Source organism: Sus scrofa, chromosome 14 (assembly GCF_000003025.6).
Source record: "Sus scrofa isolate TJ Tabasco breed Duroc chromosome 14, Sscrofa11.1, whole genome shotgun sequence".
NCBI classification, from domain to species: Eukaryota; Metazoa; Chordata; class Mammalia; order Artiodactyla; family Suidae; genus Sus; species Sus scrofa.
Window position 1 is genome coordinate 105655942 of NC_010456.5, and position 17731 is coordinate 105673672.

The 17731-nt window shown below is 43.0% G+C and overlaps 1 protein-coding gene across 6 annotated transcripts in view; it reads left to right on the forward strand.

Moving 5' to 3' along the window:
• The window catches only part of PLCE1 (phospholipase C epsilon 1), a 342109-nt gene that overhangs the window by 233314 nt on the left and 91064 nt on the right, over positions 1-17731 (forward strand). For all 6 annotated transcript variants that reach the window (XM_021074005.1, XM_021074008.1, XM_021074007.1 and 3 more), the window contains 2 exons: positions 5217-5362; positions 17327-17585. In XM_021074005.1, coding sequence (XP_020929664.1) covers positions 5217-5362; positions 17327-17585 — 405 coding nt within the window. The remainder of the gene's footprint in view (positions 1-5216; positions 5363-17326; positions 17586-17731) is intronic.

Below are 17731 nucleotides of genomic sequence, written 5' to 3' on the forward strand. Positions count from 1 at the left end.
CAGGCCCAGTCTCAGGGACAGCTATAGAAGCAGTGACTTAAAGTACTGGACAGGTGTACAAAAGTGATGCTTTCCTGACTCGAGGCTCAGGTGTGCAAAAAGGGACGCTGAATCCCTGAGATAGCTCTCAACTCAAGGGTGTAGAAGAACACTAGGGAGTTATCTAAAAATGCCGATTCCTGGGCTCCACTCCTAGAGGGTCTGATTTCTGGTTCAGGGTAAGTCCTTGGAATCTTCATTTGCGTAAACATCTTACCAACACTTGGGAGAGCCTAAACCCAGTGCTTCACATTGTGAGGAGTGCTGCCTAGGCAGGGTGTGTGTGGGTGTGTGTCAGCGTGTTGCCTGAGTGTGCATGCCACATGCTCTAGTTCAAGGGCTGTTCTTGTAAAGCTCCATGGAGGGCAGGTAGAGATGTGCACTGCACACAGCCCACCTGAGAGGAGCTTTGTCTAGACAGAGTTTCATTGTCTTCTTTAGATTTCATCATTTGAGCCTGGATTTTGCAGTGAGGGTGATCAGATACCCATTACAAAGTATCATCTTTCAAAGAAAACTTCTGCTCAGCATATTAAAAAAAAATTTTGGCAGGAAATCATTTGTCTCCTTTTTCTGGACCTGGGAACAGCAGTAGGAAGTGTTCAGGCCTTTTCCCAAATATAATCTCTGACCATTTGAAGACTGAGAATCCTCTCTGCCCATGGCCCCCTGGGACTCTGAGTGGCCTGCCTGTCAGTCAGGGGCACTGAGCACCCCCACACTGGAGATGTGGGAAAGATGGTCTCTGCCCTCGAGGACGTAAGGTCCATGGAGAAGACAGAACAAACCCATGTGAAAGAGTCAGGCACACAAATATAACAAAAATAAGCCAGATGCAAAACCACACAGCTGTGAGAATCCAAGTGCAGACGTGACGTTAGACTCAAGGTCCAACATTCAGTGAAAGAGAAGCAGGAGAAAGTTGCATGTGAGGTGCTATAGGTGAGCCATCAGAAAGGCCTTCTTAGGGGAGGTCACATCTGCTCATTTACAGACTCTATTCAAGTACTTACAACGGGCTCTGCTGCTGGTGAGCATGGCAGCCCCAGTGTCCGCTTTGGGGAACACAGTAGGGAGTCTGGGGCCGAGGAAACATGGGGGCATCATATTATGCACAGCATGTGGTCCCAGCCCAGGTGGGAAAACAGGGTAGGCCTCCTCAAGACAGATTCCTGAAGGCAGCCCTGTCCCTGACTTTAGGGGAGTCATGACAAAATACAAAGGAAGCCCAGCCTTTGGCCTGGTTCATGAACCTGTGTCATGTCGACACCTCAGGCCTCAAGTGTAAACTCCATCCACACACCACCCTCACCCCAGACTTGTCCAGCCTTCAGACCTACGGTTATGATCTACCCTTGAGAGGACTGATCCAGATAATAGGCCCTGGCCAGCCTGGGAGTGGACTGTTTGGACAGTGGGGTGGGAGTCCTGGCTCTACAGGGGTGAATGATCTGGAGGTGGCTGCCCAGCCAGTAGGCAGACGTGTTCCCTCAACCCCACAGGCTTCTCACTCTGTGGAAAGAAGTGGGGTGTAGGCCAACCTGAGCCTTCTAAAGCGTGGGGCCCGGTCAGGGATCCTGACTGCAGTTCTAAGCAGGGTCCTGCCTAAAGGATGAGTTGGCATTAGCTAAACCAAAGGTGGGGTGATGGGGGACGCCTTCCATAGAATGAACAATCAGGACAAGATCCCTAAGATGGGAAAAGCCAGGTTCACCCCCCTAAAAGCAGGAGAAAGAGGAGGGCCAAGGTGAAGTTGGAGAAATGGGAGACCTCAAGGGCCAAGGTAAGGATTTGGCTTTACCCAGGACAGGGACAAGACATGGTGGACCAGGGAAAGGTCATTTTGAATGGAGCGAGAGCGTTCCTCCCAGACCGAGCTTGTGTGATGCAAGTAAGGTATTTGACATGAGAAGAGAGAGCAAGCTGTTCACATTGGCTGGTCTAAGAGTACAGAGAAAGGCCAGAGAGGGAAAATAAACCATTTGTGGAGTTGTGGGCATGTTGGAGGGGCAGGGTCACCAGGGTGAGCACAGAGCCTCTGGGAAGAACTCTTCAAGAACTGGGCTGGGGGCCAGATCCCCTCTTTATGCTGTGCTGATGACTGACATAGGCAAGATAACATGCCACATTTAATACCCTTCTACTCTACTGCTGCTCCCTATGCTTGAGTCATAGTACTTTACACATATGTGTTTTTTGTATTTTTCTGTGTGATTTCAGTGTCCTGAAATTCTTTCTGGATTGGCAGCACATCGCATTGTCCTCTTAGTAAATATGACCATATTTATGCTTTGGGCTATATTTTATAATCATCACCAAATCTTTGTTTCCTTCTTGTGTCATTTTTTTTTCATTTATGATGACTTTTTTTTTAATTAGTGGTGACACTCTCGTTGCTTCACGCCTATGGTACTATGAGTACATTAAGCCACAATTAGCATTGCCCTGAAGTCTGTAAGCAAGTGTGTGTGTGTGTGTGTGTGTTTATGATAACAGTGCTTACATAATCTCATAACCAAGCCCTGGGGACTCACACGCGGAGATGGAACAGTTGGTTTAAATTAGGTTTCCATGTGAAATATGGTATCGCTATTTTTTTCCTAGCATTGTGGGAAAGTATATGGAAAGTGATTTGACTGATAGGAAATAAATCTGGTTGTGTGGTCAGGATTGAGGCACAAAGCATCAAAGCACGTGGTTGTCCTGCTCTGTGAAGCAGGTCTCTCCAAGGGAGACGAGTTAACCCTTTCAGGGCAGGGCCCTGATAAATCACTGTGTGGTACCAGAAGTCTGAGAGAACAGTGACTTCGCAGAGACCCTGATTTGCCATCAGTTTCAACAGGAAAGGAGCTAAAGCCATAGAAAGAATATAGCCAGAGGCCTCAAAAACTATGCATTGGATGTCTTTGAGGAACCATTTTAACTTTTTAGGATTTCATTTTTATTTGTAAGGAGATAGGTTTGAATATGTAACTCAAAGGGCCAATGATGTTAGAATTCTAAGGGTTTTCTGACGGTTTCTTACAGCAGGATAGGGCTTATCAAAAGCTAATCACACTAAAAGAAGATTAGATGGAAGCATCAGTCACACTCAGTAACTACTGGCAAAATAATTTCTTGTCCTAGAAAGCCAGAGTTTCACAAAAGTGGCTTTTAACTGGGTCACCGGGTAAGGGGACAAAGCATAGAGACAGTGAGCCAGGGATTGCTCACACCTACAGAAAAGGGGTTGGCTCTGAGCATCCCAGAGGGTTCCTGTGTGCTCAAAGCAGTCTCAAGAGATGGAACAAATTGTTTTCTTCTTCCCAAGAGGCTCAAAATTCCTTGTGGGATGATCTGGACCATGGCTCGCCCTGAGTCTGATTCCAGATCTATTCTTATGTTTCACGAGAGCCCAGCAAAAGTCCAGAGCAGGTGAAGACCAGAGATGCCTTCTTGCAGCCCACTGGGCTGGGGCTGGACTTAGAGGTGTCAGGTGTCCCATCACATTTTGCTTCAGGCAATTTCAGAAGAGAAGAGACAGTTTATTACTGCAGTGCTTCTGGCTGACAGCAGAGTATAATAACCTGTTTTAGCACTGAAATTCTGTTACTGTTTCCCTGTTTGTTTCTGTGTCGCGAGAGAAAAGAAATGTTCAGCATCAATCTCTTCTGTTCTGCTTTTTTCATTTTTTTAAATCACTTTTTGGTACTCTTCTCAGTACCTTCTCCTTTGATTCCATTTTTATCTTCAAATGTGCAGTTCTCAAGTACTTAGAAGGACCTACCAGTGCCAAGTTAAAACAACAAAAAACAAAACACAACAAAAAACCCTAGCTATTCTTCATTAGATGAAAGAGCACCAGCCTGTGAGTCCTAGTTTTGACATCAACAAGAATTGTGACCTCGGCAAATCATTTCTCCCGTGAGCCTTGGATTCTTGATCTGGAAGAATGGGGTTGGACTGCCCTCTCTGGTTGCTGCCAGCACTAAATGCCATTCATTCCTCTCATTTTATTTGGAGGGAGGGAGTCAGGGAAATGGTTGCCTTAAACCTTGAACTCTTTTTTTTTTTAATTGCCGTTGTCTTGGGTCGCATAAACCATCTCTCTCACTCAGGTGTCAGCACTGTTTCTTGGTTCAAGTACAACTCCTGGGCTATGTGAGGTCAAGACCAAAGCTTTGTTCTTTTAGCAACTGAGTTTATCAGCCCAGACATTAGCCAGGATGGAGAAAGTAATTTACATGAACACTGTGGTCCAGCACCAAAGTCTAGAGAGCAGCGAAATAAGATTAAGCAGAAAATTTTTGAGGCTACATGTCATAAAGGGGAGACTTTAGTAGTAGACGATTATTAAATATTATACTCCAGTCTGTGTAGTATAAAAGACAAGTCACATTAGACCTAAGTTTAAGCCTAGAGTAGAAGAAAATTAGAGTTTGTGTATACACTTCAGGCATTTAGTGAGTAGTTAGTAGTGTCACCTCTGGGGCACACATCTCAGTTCAAATTCAGGCTTTGCCACCCATTGGTTGGGGACCTTGTGCAAGTCTCTTAGGCCCTCCATCCATCATTTTCCTCTCTATCTGTAACATGAGGAAAATTATAGTTCCTGACTCAGGATTGTTATGAGAGATAAGTGAGTTAACATATATGAAGTGCTTGAGACAGTTACATAATAAGTGCTATATTAGTTTCTTATTATTTAGTCATTTGAGAAGCGTACTAGATAATGCATTTGTGAAAGATAGCTCAAAATTTTTTTCTGCATTTTTTTTTCATTTACTATTAGGCATTTTACTGTTTGACCAATGGTCTCTCATTGGTCATGGGTCTCTCATGGGTAAGTGTATTGATTGCATTTAATCTTGCTCCATCTGTCAAATATATTTAAAGCAATATTATCCTTAGGCCTTTTTCTTGTGGTCTCATGGACTTTTTGTAGATGAAAAGGAATTTTATGAATTACCTTTCAGCCACATTTATAAGATGACAATGACAAATCCAGAGAGGTTAATCCCACCACAGAGCGGTGATGAAGCTAGAGCTTCACTTCATTCCCTTAGCTGGGGCCTTCCCTTCCTCATACTAAATTGATTTTTTAAAAGTAGACATTTTTCTTATTAAAAAAAATATGTACCAAGCTCCCAAAATATGTATCCATGGTTTCAGTGGATACCCCTCTCTGCATTCTCCAGGTGAGCTCCTGGGTGACGTGGCTGATCCTCACTGCAGGCTCCATGGAGGAGAAGCGGGAAGTCTTCTCGTACTTGGTGCATGTGGCCAAATGCTGCTGGAACATGGGCAACTACAACGCCGTCATGGAGTTCTTGGCCGGCCTCAGGTATGGGCAGTGGAAATGTGGTCACCTGGGGGTTTCCTCTTACCAGCTGCATGGCTCTGATCAGTTGCCCAGGTAACTACATTTGTCCAAACCAGGCAATTGGTAGTGATTATTTGGGGAAAATATATTATTTCCTGCTAGCCACAATCCCTGTCCCTCAAAGATGCTGCAGAATTCAGCAGTCAAGATCCTCACTAGCTGTGTCTGCTCTGACCTCATGCTCATGGCCTAATTCCATCAGCCCCATCACTGACTCCACTCTTTCCCTGTCTGTCCTGGAAGCCCTATTGTTCTCTATTTCTTCCCAGCTCTCCCTTAAGAATTACCCCAGCACTATAAGCTCCCAACCACTGACTGCCCTTAGCAAGAACAGAGGCTGACATTGATAATATACATTTAATAATGTTAGCTCCCATTGTTATTGAACACTTACTGTGTATCAAGCATTGGACTAAGCATGTTCCATGCATCACATCTTTTAATTCTCAGAACAATTTTTTGAGGTAGATACTATTAGTATTCCCACACCATACAAAAGAAGAATATTCTAACTACGATAAGAAGTTAGGTCATTCACCCAAGGTCACCTGGCATCGCTGGAATGTGAATGCAGGCAGCCTTGATTTCAGAGCTTGTGCCCTTTAACCTTTGTGATGGCCTGCTCTTACACCTTCTCCATCAGACTATAAGATCACCATTCTGTCAATGGTGATCTGTCAATAAAGCCTCCACTTTTTTCCTTTTCAGCCTCAGTTACCTTGCATAAGGTAACTGCCCTTCACTGATTGTTTTGACCCAGGGTGGTGGCGGGGCTGGGGAGCATGCCCATGGCACATGGAAATTCTGGAGCCAGAGACACAAGCCACAGCAGTGACAACACAGGATCCTTAACCCACTGTGCCACCAGGGAACTCCAGCTGCTCCTCACTCTTGTGGGTGGCAGTGTGGTATGAGGAAGAAGAACAGAAGTCATCAAATTAGAATAACAGGGAAGGAGTTCCCGTCGTGGCTCAGTGGTTAACGAATCTGACTAGGAACCATGAGGTTGCGGGTTCGATCCCTGCCCTTCTCAGTGGGTTAACGATCTGGCATTGCCGTGAGCTGTGGTGTAGGTTGCAGACGCGGCTCAGATCCCGCATTGCTGTGGCTCTGGCATAGGCCGGCAGCTACAGCTCCAATTCGACCCCTAGCCTGGGAACCTCCATATGCCGTGGGAGCAGCCCAAGAAATGGCAAAAAGACAAAAAAAAAAAAAAAAAAAAATCTATAAAAAAAAAAAAAGAATAACAGGGAATAAAATCCTGGCTTTCCCAGGGAATAGCTGTGTAGTCTGGACAAGTTACTTGTCCTCAATGAGCCTCAGTTTCTTCATCTGTCAATGGGGACAATAATAAAAAGCATCTACACTTTTATATGGGATTTAGTCAGATAATGTAAAGTATTGAGCATATGGATCTGGCACATAGTCAGGCTCCAGAAAAAGAACCTATTATTGCTCTTTTTTGTCATTGTCTGAGATTCACCTTCCTAGTGAGGGGTCTATAAATCTATAAATAGATCTATAAATTGATCTTGCTTCATAATATTTCAGGCTTTTTCTTTGATTCTTCAGACCCCACATAAGGAAATCAGCTAAATCTCACCAAATTCCTGTGCACTCCAGACCCACTGCCACTTAGTTTCATGCTTCTATATTTGGCTCAAAACCGAACTGATCTTTATAAATAAATGGGTAAAGTGTTTAATAATTCAATGGATGGGACTATGTAGATAGGAGGTAAGTTGCTAGATGTCCTTGTAATCGAATGATTGTGGAGGCAGAGTCATGTGTGTACTTTCAGGTTTGAAAATAGTTAATCGAACTACATCAAGATGTGTTGTTTTTTATTTTTTAAACAATTAGATGGGAAGGAGGTACAAGCTTATTATTAAGTGACCTTGGTTTTCAGTTGACTTTGTACATTTTGCTTCCTTAAACTAAATTCTCAAACAAGGAAACAAGAAGTATAAAGATGTACATGTAACAGTGTTTATTCAATTTTAATGTCAATATAAATGTCAACAATACTTCAATTCAAAAGTAATAAAATAACCCAAATGAACAACAATAGAAAAATGAAGGCAATAACATGATGTGACCATACAAAGGAATGTTATTTAGCCATCAAAAATGATATTTATGAAAAAAATTTTAATATTATTGGAAAATAAATAACATATAATAGGTAAAACTGTCTGGTAACAAAGCTGTCTATACTTATAACCTCAGTGATGTTTATACAACAAAATTTATAAAATATTTAGATCAGAAAGACACAAACAGAAGTACTAGAAGGAAATATACCTAATGTTGTCTGTGGATGGAAGAACTGTGGGTAGATTTTCTATGTTTTTGATATTTTCCAGATTATCTGCAAAGAGCATCTGGTACCTTTACGATCATGAAAAGAAATAAAAGGTTTTTTATAAGTGTCAATTCTTGGAGTTCCCATAGTGGCTCAGCGGAAGAGAATCCAACTGGTAACCATGAGGTTGTAGGTTCGATCCCTGGCCTCAGTCAGTGGGTTAAAGGATCCAGTGTTGCCATGAGCTGTGGTGTATGTCGCAGACACGGCTTGGATCTGGTGTTGCTGTGGCGGCTACAGCTTTGATTAGATCCTAGCCTGGGAACATCTATATGCCGCAAGTGCTGCCCTAAAAAGCCAAAAAAAAAAAAAAAAGTGTCAGTTCTCAATCTAACAAAAATATCATTGATTTTTGCTGAAGTTTGGCTTTTGCCCTCCAATGTACCATGACTACTCCATTACTCACAGAAAAAGGATGATGAAATAATGAGAACCATGTCTCACTCATGTATTCAGTTCTTTTATTTAAACCTCCAATCTGTGCTCCCAAAAGGATTTTTTTTTTTCATTTTAGGGCCGCACCTACAGCATACAGGGGTTCCCAGGCCAGGGATAGAATCGGAGCTGCAGCCACTAGCCTACACCACAGCCTCAGCAACTCAGGATCCAAGCCAAATCTGCAACCTACACCACCGATCACAACAACACTAGATCCTTATCCCACGGAGCAAGGCCAGGGATTGTATCTGTGACCTCATGTGAGCCATGACAGGAACTCCCCAAAAGGATTTTCACCATCTTCTAAGAAAACCGTTATAGGACAAGCTAGACCTAAAGGGGTGAAATCAGGAGACAGTTTTCCTTTTTGACCTCACTATCTTTCACATCTGCCAAATTGTCTCTCTGAATCCTACCTCGGGGTACCCTGGGTCTTTCCCAGTCACTTGTGTGGTTAACAGGCAGTCTTATTCTTTTGCGCCCACGATCACGAATGAATCTCAGAAATGTACGGCTATGGCAAAAAAGCAGGTTGCCTAAGAGTACCTACCTAAACGTGGGCGTACTTACTTTATACCATTTGTATAAAGTTTTAAAAAAAGCACAAACAATTCTACAAACTGCTTAGCAATATCTGCCTGTGTTGGGAAAGTATCAGGAATTGTGGAGGAATCTGCTCCCATGGTATTACTCAACCATGGTGTTACTGCTTCATTTTTTTCAACTGAGAGGTCAGTGCATGGGTGTTTGTCATGTTATACTTCTTTATGTCTTTTGGATATCTTAAGTATTACATAACAATTTTTCAGTCCAATCTGAAAATCAGAATCTCTTTCTTTCTTTTTTGTCTTTTTAGGGCCACACCCCAACATATGGAGGTTCCCAGGCTAGGGGTCCAATTGGAGCTGTAGCTGCCAGCCTATGCCACTGCCATGGCAACTCAGGATCTGAGCTGAGTCTGAGATCTACAACACAGCTCAAGACAATGCCAGACCTTTAACCCACTGAGAAAGGCCAGGGATCAAACCTGCATCCTCGTGGATACTAGTTGGGTTCATTAACCACTGAGCCACGACAGAAACGCTGAGAATTTCAACTTCTCGTTTAAAGCTTCACCCTTTCCAGCCAAGTGGTGTTGATCAGACCTTGCCTTCCCTGCCAAAGGCCACAGATAGGAGGGAATGGCGGGTACCCTGGCATCTTCAGGGGCTGGGTTGGGGGGATATTGTTGAAGCTCCAAGTGAGGACAGGCCTTGCTGGGGCACGGGGGTTGACCTGGGGCAGAGTGGCCTCATTCCCTCCCTGCCCTGTACAGTATTATTATTGCTAAATTGTTGTCCAGGAGAGGCAGCACTGGGCCAGACCTGGTATTTTTGCTGTACATAGTGTATGCTTATGATATATAAGGTTTTCTTTATTTTATATATGATCAATAAATACCTTTTAAACCAAAAAAAAAAAAGAAAAAAGAAAAAAAGCTTCACCCTTTCCCCAAATTTGGAAGCCCATCCAGTCTCAGAAAGCTGCAGTAGGGTGGGAAAATATGGTTTATCTTTTCTCTCCCTCTCTCCAACTCAAGATCCCTGCAGAAAAAGTGGGCAGAAGAAGAGAGGTAAAGGGAGCCAGTCTTACTTGATGGGGACAGTTGTGACGTGGCTTTGGTGCCCACACAGAGAGCCATGTGGAGTGCTTCCAGGGTTAATTCCTCATTACCTGCTGTAACTTCCACCACTTCCTGTCCCGTAGAGACCTCCCAATGCACAGTTACCTTGTGAGGGGCAATGCACTGCTGGCCTGGCCGACCATCAGTCCTTGCATCCCAGCCTCTGGTTCTGGAGGTCCTACCTTCACAGACGGTTTTCATTAGGGTCGCCTCATTCAGAGGCAGGCCCTTAGAGGTAGCTCCAGTCCAGGTGCCTTTCAGTGTCCAGTCCTGGCTCCCAGAAACACCCAGTGCTTTGTGCTCCCAAACGCTGCAAATGCATGACACACCCACTGGATCCTTCTCCCCCACGTTGCCAATTGGCAGCTCAGGCAGCCTCTCACAATTAAATTTCCTCAGGCAAGTCACACATCAGTAAGTCTGTGTGATCAGAAAAGGCCAGGACACTGGTCGCCCTCTCCATGCAGCTTCTTTGAGGCCTCTACACTTTTGCTGATCTCCTCCTCCTTACATATGACTCCCTGACAGCTCTCTCCAAAGAGGCATTCTCTACCGAGCTGCTCAGCCCCAGTTTCTCTGCTGAAGGAGGGTGAGAGACCTCTGAGTCCAGAGCAGTTTGGGTCTCCTGGTAACAACTCACTGCCTCTCTTTAGAAGGTGGGGTTTAATGTCACCTATTGTCCTCAGTAGCAATTTCTTTTCTTTTTTTTTTTTTTTTTTTTTTTTTGTCTTTTGTCTTTTTTTAGGGCCGCACCCACAGCATATGGAGGTTCCCAGGCTAGGGGTCTAATTGGAGCTGTAAGCTGCCAGCCTATGTCAGAGCCACAGCAACGCCAGATCCGCGCTGTGTCTGCGACCTACACCACAGCTCACGGCAACACCGGATCCTTAACCCACTGAGCAGGGCCAGGGATCGAACCCACAACCTCATGGTTCCTAGTCGGATTCATTTCCACTGTGCCACAATGGGAACTCCCTCAGTAGCAATTTCAAAATAGGAAAAATCTCATTAACATCCTGTTCTGCAAATAAATATTTTAAGATAGTGTCCTGCAAGACTGGCTGGTAACTTAATGTTAAAGCTGGGTTCTGTAGAAGCAATTCAACAACAGGGTCCAAAACAGGCTTCAGGCGGAGGAGGAGCAAGATGGTGGAGGAGTAAGAGGTCAAGCTCACCTTCTGCCACAAACACATCAAAAAAACACATTTACATGTAAAACGACTCACACCGAACGTCACCTGAACGCTGCGGAAGAACTTACACCTCCAAAAAGGGCAAGAAACTCTTGACATAAGAGGGTAGAACAAAAGAAAAAAAGAGAGAGAAAAGGAATCAGGATAGGACTAGCATTCCCAAGAGGGAGCTGTGAAGGAGAAAAGGAACCCACATCCTGAGAAGCCATCTAACTGACAGAAAGATCAGCCGAGTGGAGGGACCTCACAGTTGCCAAGAAAAGTGCAGCAGCTGGACTGAGAACAGCAAAGCAGAGTGAGAGCCGTACATCATCTGAACCACCGGCCAGACGTCACAGCCCAAAACATTCAGGCGGGGCTGGGCACCGAGACTCAGGCTCTGGAGGTCAGTCCTGGGGAGGGGGCTGGGGCTGGCTGTGTGGGGACAGCCTGAGGGGCTAAGGAGCAGTATGCCATGGGCTGAGGAGAGGAATGCCACGGCGGAGGGAACCTGGGAGCAGGTCCGGACCCACAGGAGAAGCAAGGCGCCATTGTTGGGGAGGGGAGAAGAGGAGGGGCGGGCCGCAATAGGAAACTTCCTCCACGGAGCATGCTCATGCCTGCGGGCTATCAGAGGGTGGGGCAGCTCTGGCGCAGGCTGTGAGCGAGAAGCCTCTGGCTTGTTTAGAGGAGACTAGGTGCTTCTTGTGCAGGCTAGCAGTGGCCAGGCACCTCTTGTGTGGGCTAAGGACACTGGGGGGTAAGTGCAACATGGTGCCTCTTGCATGATCTACAGGTGTCAGGGACAGACCGTGGAGGTCATCTTGGAGGCCAGAGGGAGCCATGGCCTGCCGCCACTGGGGACCTGTGAGTGGGCCCACCTGCGACCCTAGTCACCCCAGGGGTTGGCAAAAAAGAAAAAAAGAGGGTATTTCTACCAAGCACCATACACTGTTGCTCTCACTCCCCTGGAAACACACCCGCCCTGCAGCTGACACTGCCAAATGCTCTGGGCAGCACCTAGACACTTGGTCACTGTCCCTTTCCAAGACCCTACAACTAGGAGCAGCTGGTCAGCACCACCTGCGTGGGCTAAGTGGGAAAGGGATCTGCAGGAGAGGCAAGGCACCACTGTTGAGGAGAGGAGAGGAGGAGGGGCGGACAACCATAGGAAACTCCCTGCACCTTGAGTGCACATGCCCGCGGGCTCTCAGAGGGCGGGATGGCTCTGGCACAGCCCTTGCTGCTGTTGAGAGCCCAGTGACCACACACTCACTGCTGGCCCTACTCACTGCCTCCTCCTCCCTGAAAACACACTGAGCATCCTGGGGAAAACAGCCTGCTCACACCAAAGAAAGAGACAGCAAATATTCAAATTCCCACACCAAAAATAAATAGTAACCCCTCAGAAAATATAAAGGGGTGCTCTTGCATAGAAATAGCCTTGCAAGACTACAATTTGGCTTCCCCAAACTCACATAAATACACAAGCAAGATGAAGAAGCACAGAAACCATTCCCAGTTAAAGCAACAGAAGAATTAACCTAAAGCAGTCAACAATGAAACAGACCTCTGCAGTCTGACAGACACTGAGTTCAAAAGGAAGATAGTGAAAATACTGAAGGAATTAAGAGAGGATATTAACAGTAATGCAGATTCCTTTAGGAAGAAACTAGAACATATAAGGAGGAGCCAAGAAAGACTAGAAAATTCATTTGCAGAGATGCAAAGGGAGCTAAAGGCAATAAAGACCAGAATGAACAATGCAGAGGAACAAATTAGTGACATGGAAGATAGAGTAATGGAAATCACCCAATCAGGACAGCAGACAGAAAACCAAATGAAAAAACATGAAAGCAAGATAAGAGACCTATGGGATAATATAAAGTGGGCCAATCTACACATAATAGGAATTCCAGAAGGAGAAGAAAAAGAAAAAGGGATTGAAAATATATTTGAAGAAATTATGGCTAAAAACTTTCCAAATCTAAAGGATACTGAGTTCAAGATACAGGAAGCACAGAGGGCCCCAAACAAGTTGAACCCAAACAGGCCCACACCAAGACAAATTATTAATAAAAATGGCAAAAGTTAAACAGAGGATTCTAAAGGCAGCAAGAGAAAAGCAAACCATTAATTATAAGGGAACCCCAATAAGGCTATCAGCTGATTTCTCTACAGAAACACTACAGGCCAGAAGGGAGTGGCAAGATATATTTAAAGTGCTGAAAGGAAGAAATTTGCAACCTGGAATACTCTATCGAGCAAGGATATCATTTAAAATAGAAGGGGAAATAAAGAATTTCTCCAACAAACAAAAGCTGAAAGACTACAGCAGTACTAAACCTATTCTAAAAGAAATACTGAAAGGGCTTCTCTAAAAAAAAAAAAAAATAGCAAAAGAATTAGGTTGAAGGAAACCACAGTTGGAAAGCAATCACATAAGTAAGCCAGCATACAGTTCTAAATGTGAAGATGTTAAAGAAAAAAAAGACATTAAAATCATGCAAAATGGGAAGGGAAAGTAAGAAAACATAGGTTCTTTTTTTATTTTAATGATGTGTATGCCAAGAAATTTGACAACCTAGAAGAAATGGACAACTTTATAGAGACTTACAGCCTGCCAAAACTGAATCAAGAAGAAATAGATCAACTGGACAGACCGATCACTAGGAATGAAATTGAATATGTCATAAACATACTCCCTACTAATAAAAGCCCAGGACCAGATGGCATCACAGGTGAATTCTACCAAACATACAAAGAGGAACTTATACCCATCCTCCTTAAACTTTTTCAAAAGGTTGAAGAAAAAGGAACACTCCCAAAGACATTCAATGATGCCATCATCACCCTAATTCCAAAACCAGACAAAGATGCCACCAAAAAAGAAAACTATTGGCCAATATTTTTGATGAATATAGACACAAAAATTCTCAACAAAATTTTAGCCATCCAACAACATATAAAAAAGATTATACACCACGACCAGGTGGGATTCATCCCATGTTCACAAGGATGGTTCAACACATACAAAAGGATGGTTCATACACATTAACAAAAGAAAAGTCAAAAACCACATGATCATCTCAATAGATGCAGAGAAAGCATTTGACAAAGTCCAACATCCATTCTTACCAAAGTGGGTATAGAGGGAACATACCTTAACATAATGAAAGCCATTTAGGAAAAACCCACAGCAAATATAATACTCAATGGAGAAAAGCTGAAAGCCTTCCCACTAAAATCTGGAACAAGATAAGGATGCCCACTCTCACCACTGTTAGTCAACATAGTACTGAAAGTCCTAGCCACAGCAATCAGACGAACAGAAGAAATTAAAGGCATCCAAATAGGAAAGAAGAGGACAATGGAATACTACTCAGCCATAAAAAAGAATGACATAATGCCATTTGCAGCAACATGGATGGAACTAGAGAATCTCATCCTGAGTGAAATGAGCCAGAAAGACAAAGACAAATACCATATGATATCACTTATAACTGGAATCTAATATCCAGCACAAATGAACATCTCCAAAGAAAAGAAAATCATGGACTTGGAGAAGAGACTTGTGGCTGCCTGATGGGAGAGGGAGGGAGTGGGAGGGATCCGGAGCTTGGGGTTATCAGACACAACTTAGAATAGATTTACAAGGAGATCCTGCTGAACAGCATTGAGAACTATGTCTAGATACTCATGTTGCAACAGAACAAGGGTGGGGGGAAAAATGTATACATGTAAGGATAAATTGATCCCCTTGCTGTACAGTGGGAAAATAAAACAAAATAAAATAATAAAAAGTAATAATAATAAAAGTTCAGGAAAAATTAAAAAAAAAACAAAGAACTGTCACTGTATGCAGATGACATGATACTGTATATACAAATCCCTAAGGACTCAACCCAAAAACTACTTGAACTGATCAACAAATTCAACAAAGTGGCAGGATATAAGATTCACATTCAGAAATCAGTCGCATTTCTGTATATGAACAATGAAATATTAGAAAAGGAATGCAAAAATACAATACCTTTTAAAATTGCACCCCAAAAAGTCAAATACCAGGGAATACACCTGAGCAAGGAGGTAAAAGACTTATATGCTGAGAACTATAAAACATTAATCCAGGAAATTAAAGAAGATGTAAGAGTAAAGAAATGGAAAGATATCACATACTTATGGGTTGGAAAAATTAAAATTGTAAAAATGACCATACTACCCAAAGCAATCTGCAGATTCACTGCAATCCCTATCAAATTACCCATGACATTTTTCATAGAACTAGAACAAACAATCCAAAAATTTATATGGAACCACAAAAGACTCAGAATTGCCAAAGAAATTCTGAGGAACAAAAACCAAGCAGGAGGCATAACTCTCCCAGACTCCAGGCACTATTACAAAGCCACAATCATCAAGACAGTGTGGTACTGGTACCAAAACAGACATACAGACCAATGGAACAGAATAGAGAACCCAGAAATAAACCCAGACACCTGCAGTCAATTAATCTTTAACAAAGGAGGCAAGAATGTAAAATGGGAAAAAGACACTTTATTCAGCAAGAATTGCTGGGAAACCTGAACAGCTGCATGCAAATCAATGAAACTGGAACACACCTTCACACCATGCACAAAAATAAACTCAAAATGGCTTAAAGACTTAAATATAAGATAAGACACCATCAAAATCTTGGAAGAGAGCATAGGCAAAACATTCTCTGACAGCAGCCTTACAAATGTTTTCTCAGGTCAGTCTCCCAAGGGAACAGAAATAAAAGCAAAACTAAACCAATGGGACCTAATCAAACTGACAAGCTTTTGCACAACAAAGGAAACCAAAAAGAAAACAAAAAGACAACTTACAGAATGGGAGAAAGTAATTTCAAATGATGCAACTGACAAGGGTTTAATCTCTAAAATATACAAACAACTTAAACAACTCAACAGCAAAAAAGCCAACAACCCAATGGAAAAATGGGCGAAAGACCTGAATAGACATTTCTTCAGGAAGATATACAGATGGCCAAAAAGCACATGAAAAAATGCTCAACATCACTGATTATTAGAGAAATGCAAATCAAAACTACCATGAGATACCACCTCAAACCAGTCAGATTGGCCATCATTAGTAAGTCCACAAATAACAAATGCTGGAGGGATTGTGGAGAAAAGGGAACCCTCCTGCACTTTTGGTAGGAATTTAAGCTGGTACAACCACTGTGGAGAACAGTATGGAGGTACCTTAGAAATCTATACATAGAACTACCATATGACCCAGCAATCCCACTCTTGGGCATATATCTGGACAAAACTCTCCTTAAAAAAGACACATACACCTGCCTGTTCATTGCAGCTCTATTCACAATAGTCAAGACATGGAATCAACCCAAATGCCCATTGACAGATGATTGGATTAGGAAGATGTGGTGTATATATACACAATGGAATACTACTCGGCCATAAAAAAGAACAAAATAATGCCATTTGCAGCAACATGGATGGAACTAGAGACTCTCACACTGAGTGAAGTAAGTCAGAAAGAGAAAGGCAAATACCATATGATATCACTTATTTCTGGAATCTAATATATGGCACAAATGAACCGTTCCACAGAAAAGAAAATCATGGACTTGGAGAATAGACTTGTGGTTGCCAAGGGGGAAGGAGTGGGATGGATTGGGAGTTTAGGGTTAATAGATGCAGACTATTGCCTTTGGGATGGATTGGCCATGAGATCCTGCTGTGCAGCACTGGAAACTCTGTCTAGTCACTTATGATGGAGCATGATAATGTGAGGAAAAAGAATGTATACATGTATGTGTAACTGGGTCACCATGCTGTACAGTAGAAAATTGACAGAACACTGTAAACCAGCTATAATGGAAAAATAAAAATCATTATGTAAAAAAAAATTAAAAAAATAAATGAGGAATGGATGAACACCTTTTCTGCAGGTGATTATCCACAAATATTTGTAAAAACAATATTACCCATGAGGTTTCCCTGTTGGGAAACCAGAAACCACAAAATCTCAAACCTTAGTTTAATATCCACCTTTCAAAATTAACTGTATGTATCTGTCCTTTTTAACTTTGTGTTTCAATTTATTAAAGTAATATTCACATCATTGGGGAAATAGGTGGAGATGTGAATCATAAATAAATATTAAAACAAAGAAAATGTAAACAAAAAGAATGAACTTGTATGGAATTAGACTAGTTACTGTAACTTATTTCTCCTTCAGTCTAAAAAAAAAAAAAAAATGTCATTGCCTTGCAATAGGTCAAGAAAAGTTTTAAAAATGTGGCAGTTTATGGACCAGTCTGACCTGGAGACCATGAGGAGCCTGAAGGATGCCATGGCCCAGCACGAATCTTCCTGCGAGTACAAGAAGGTGGTGACACGGGCACTGCATATCCCTGGCTGCAAGGTGGTTCCGTTTTGTGGGGTGTTTCTGAAGGAGCTCTGTGAGGTGCTTGATGGAGCCTCGGGCCTTATGAAGCTTTGCCCGAGGTACAATTCCCAAGAAGAAGCTCTAGAGGTGAGGCCTTTCAAATTCCTCGTCATCTGGAGAGTCACTGTGGGTGCCTGACTCACCCCTCACTAAAGCCAGAAGAGAGGCCTTTCTGAGCCCAGGGTTATCAGTTGTCACTGTTGTGTTGGATAACCGTTAGGTCCTTGAAAGTT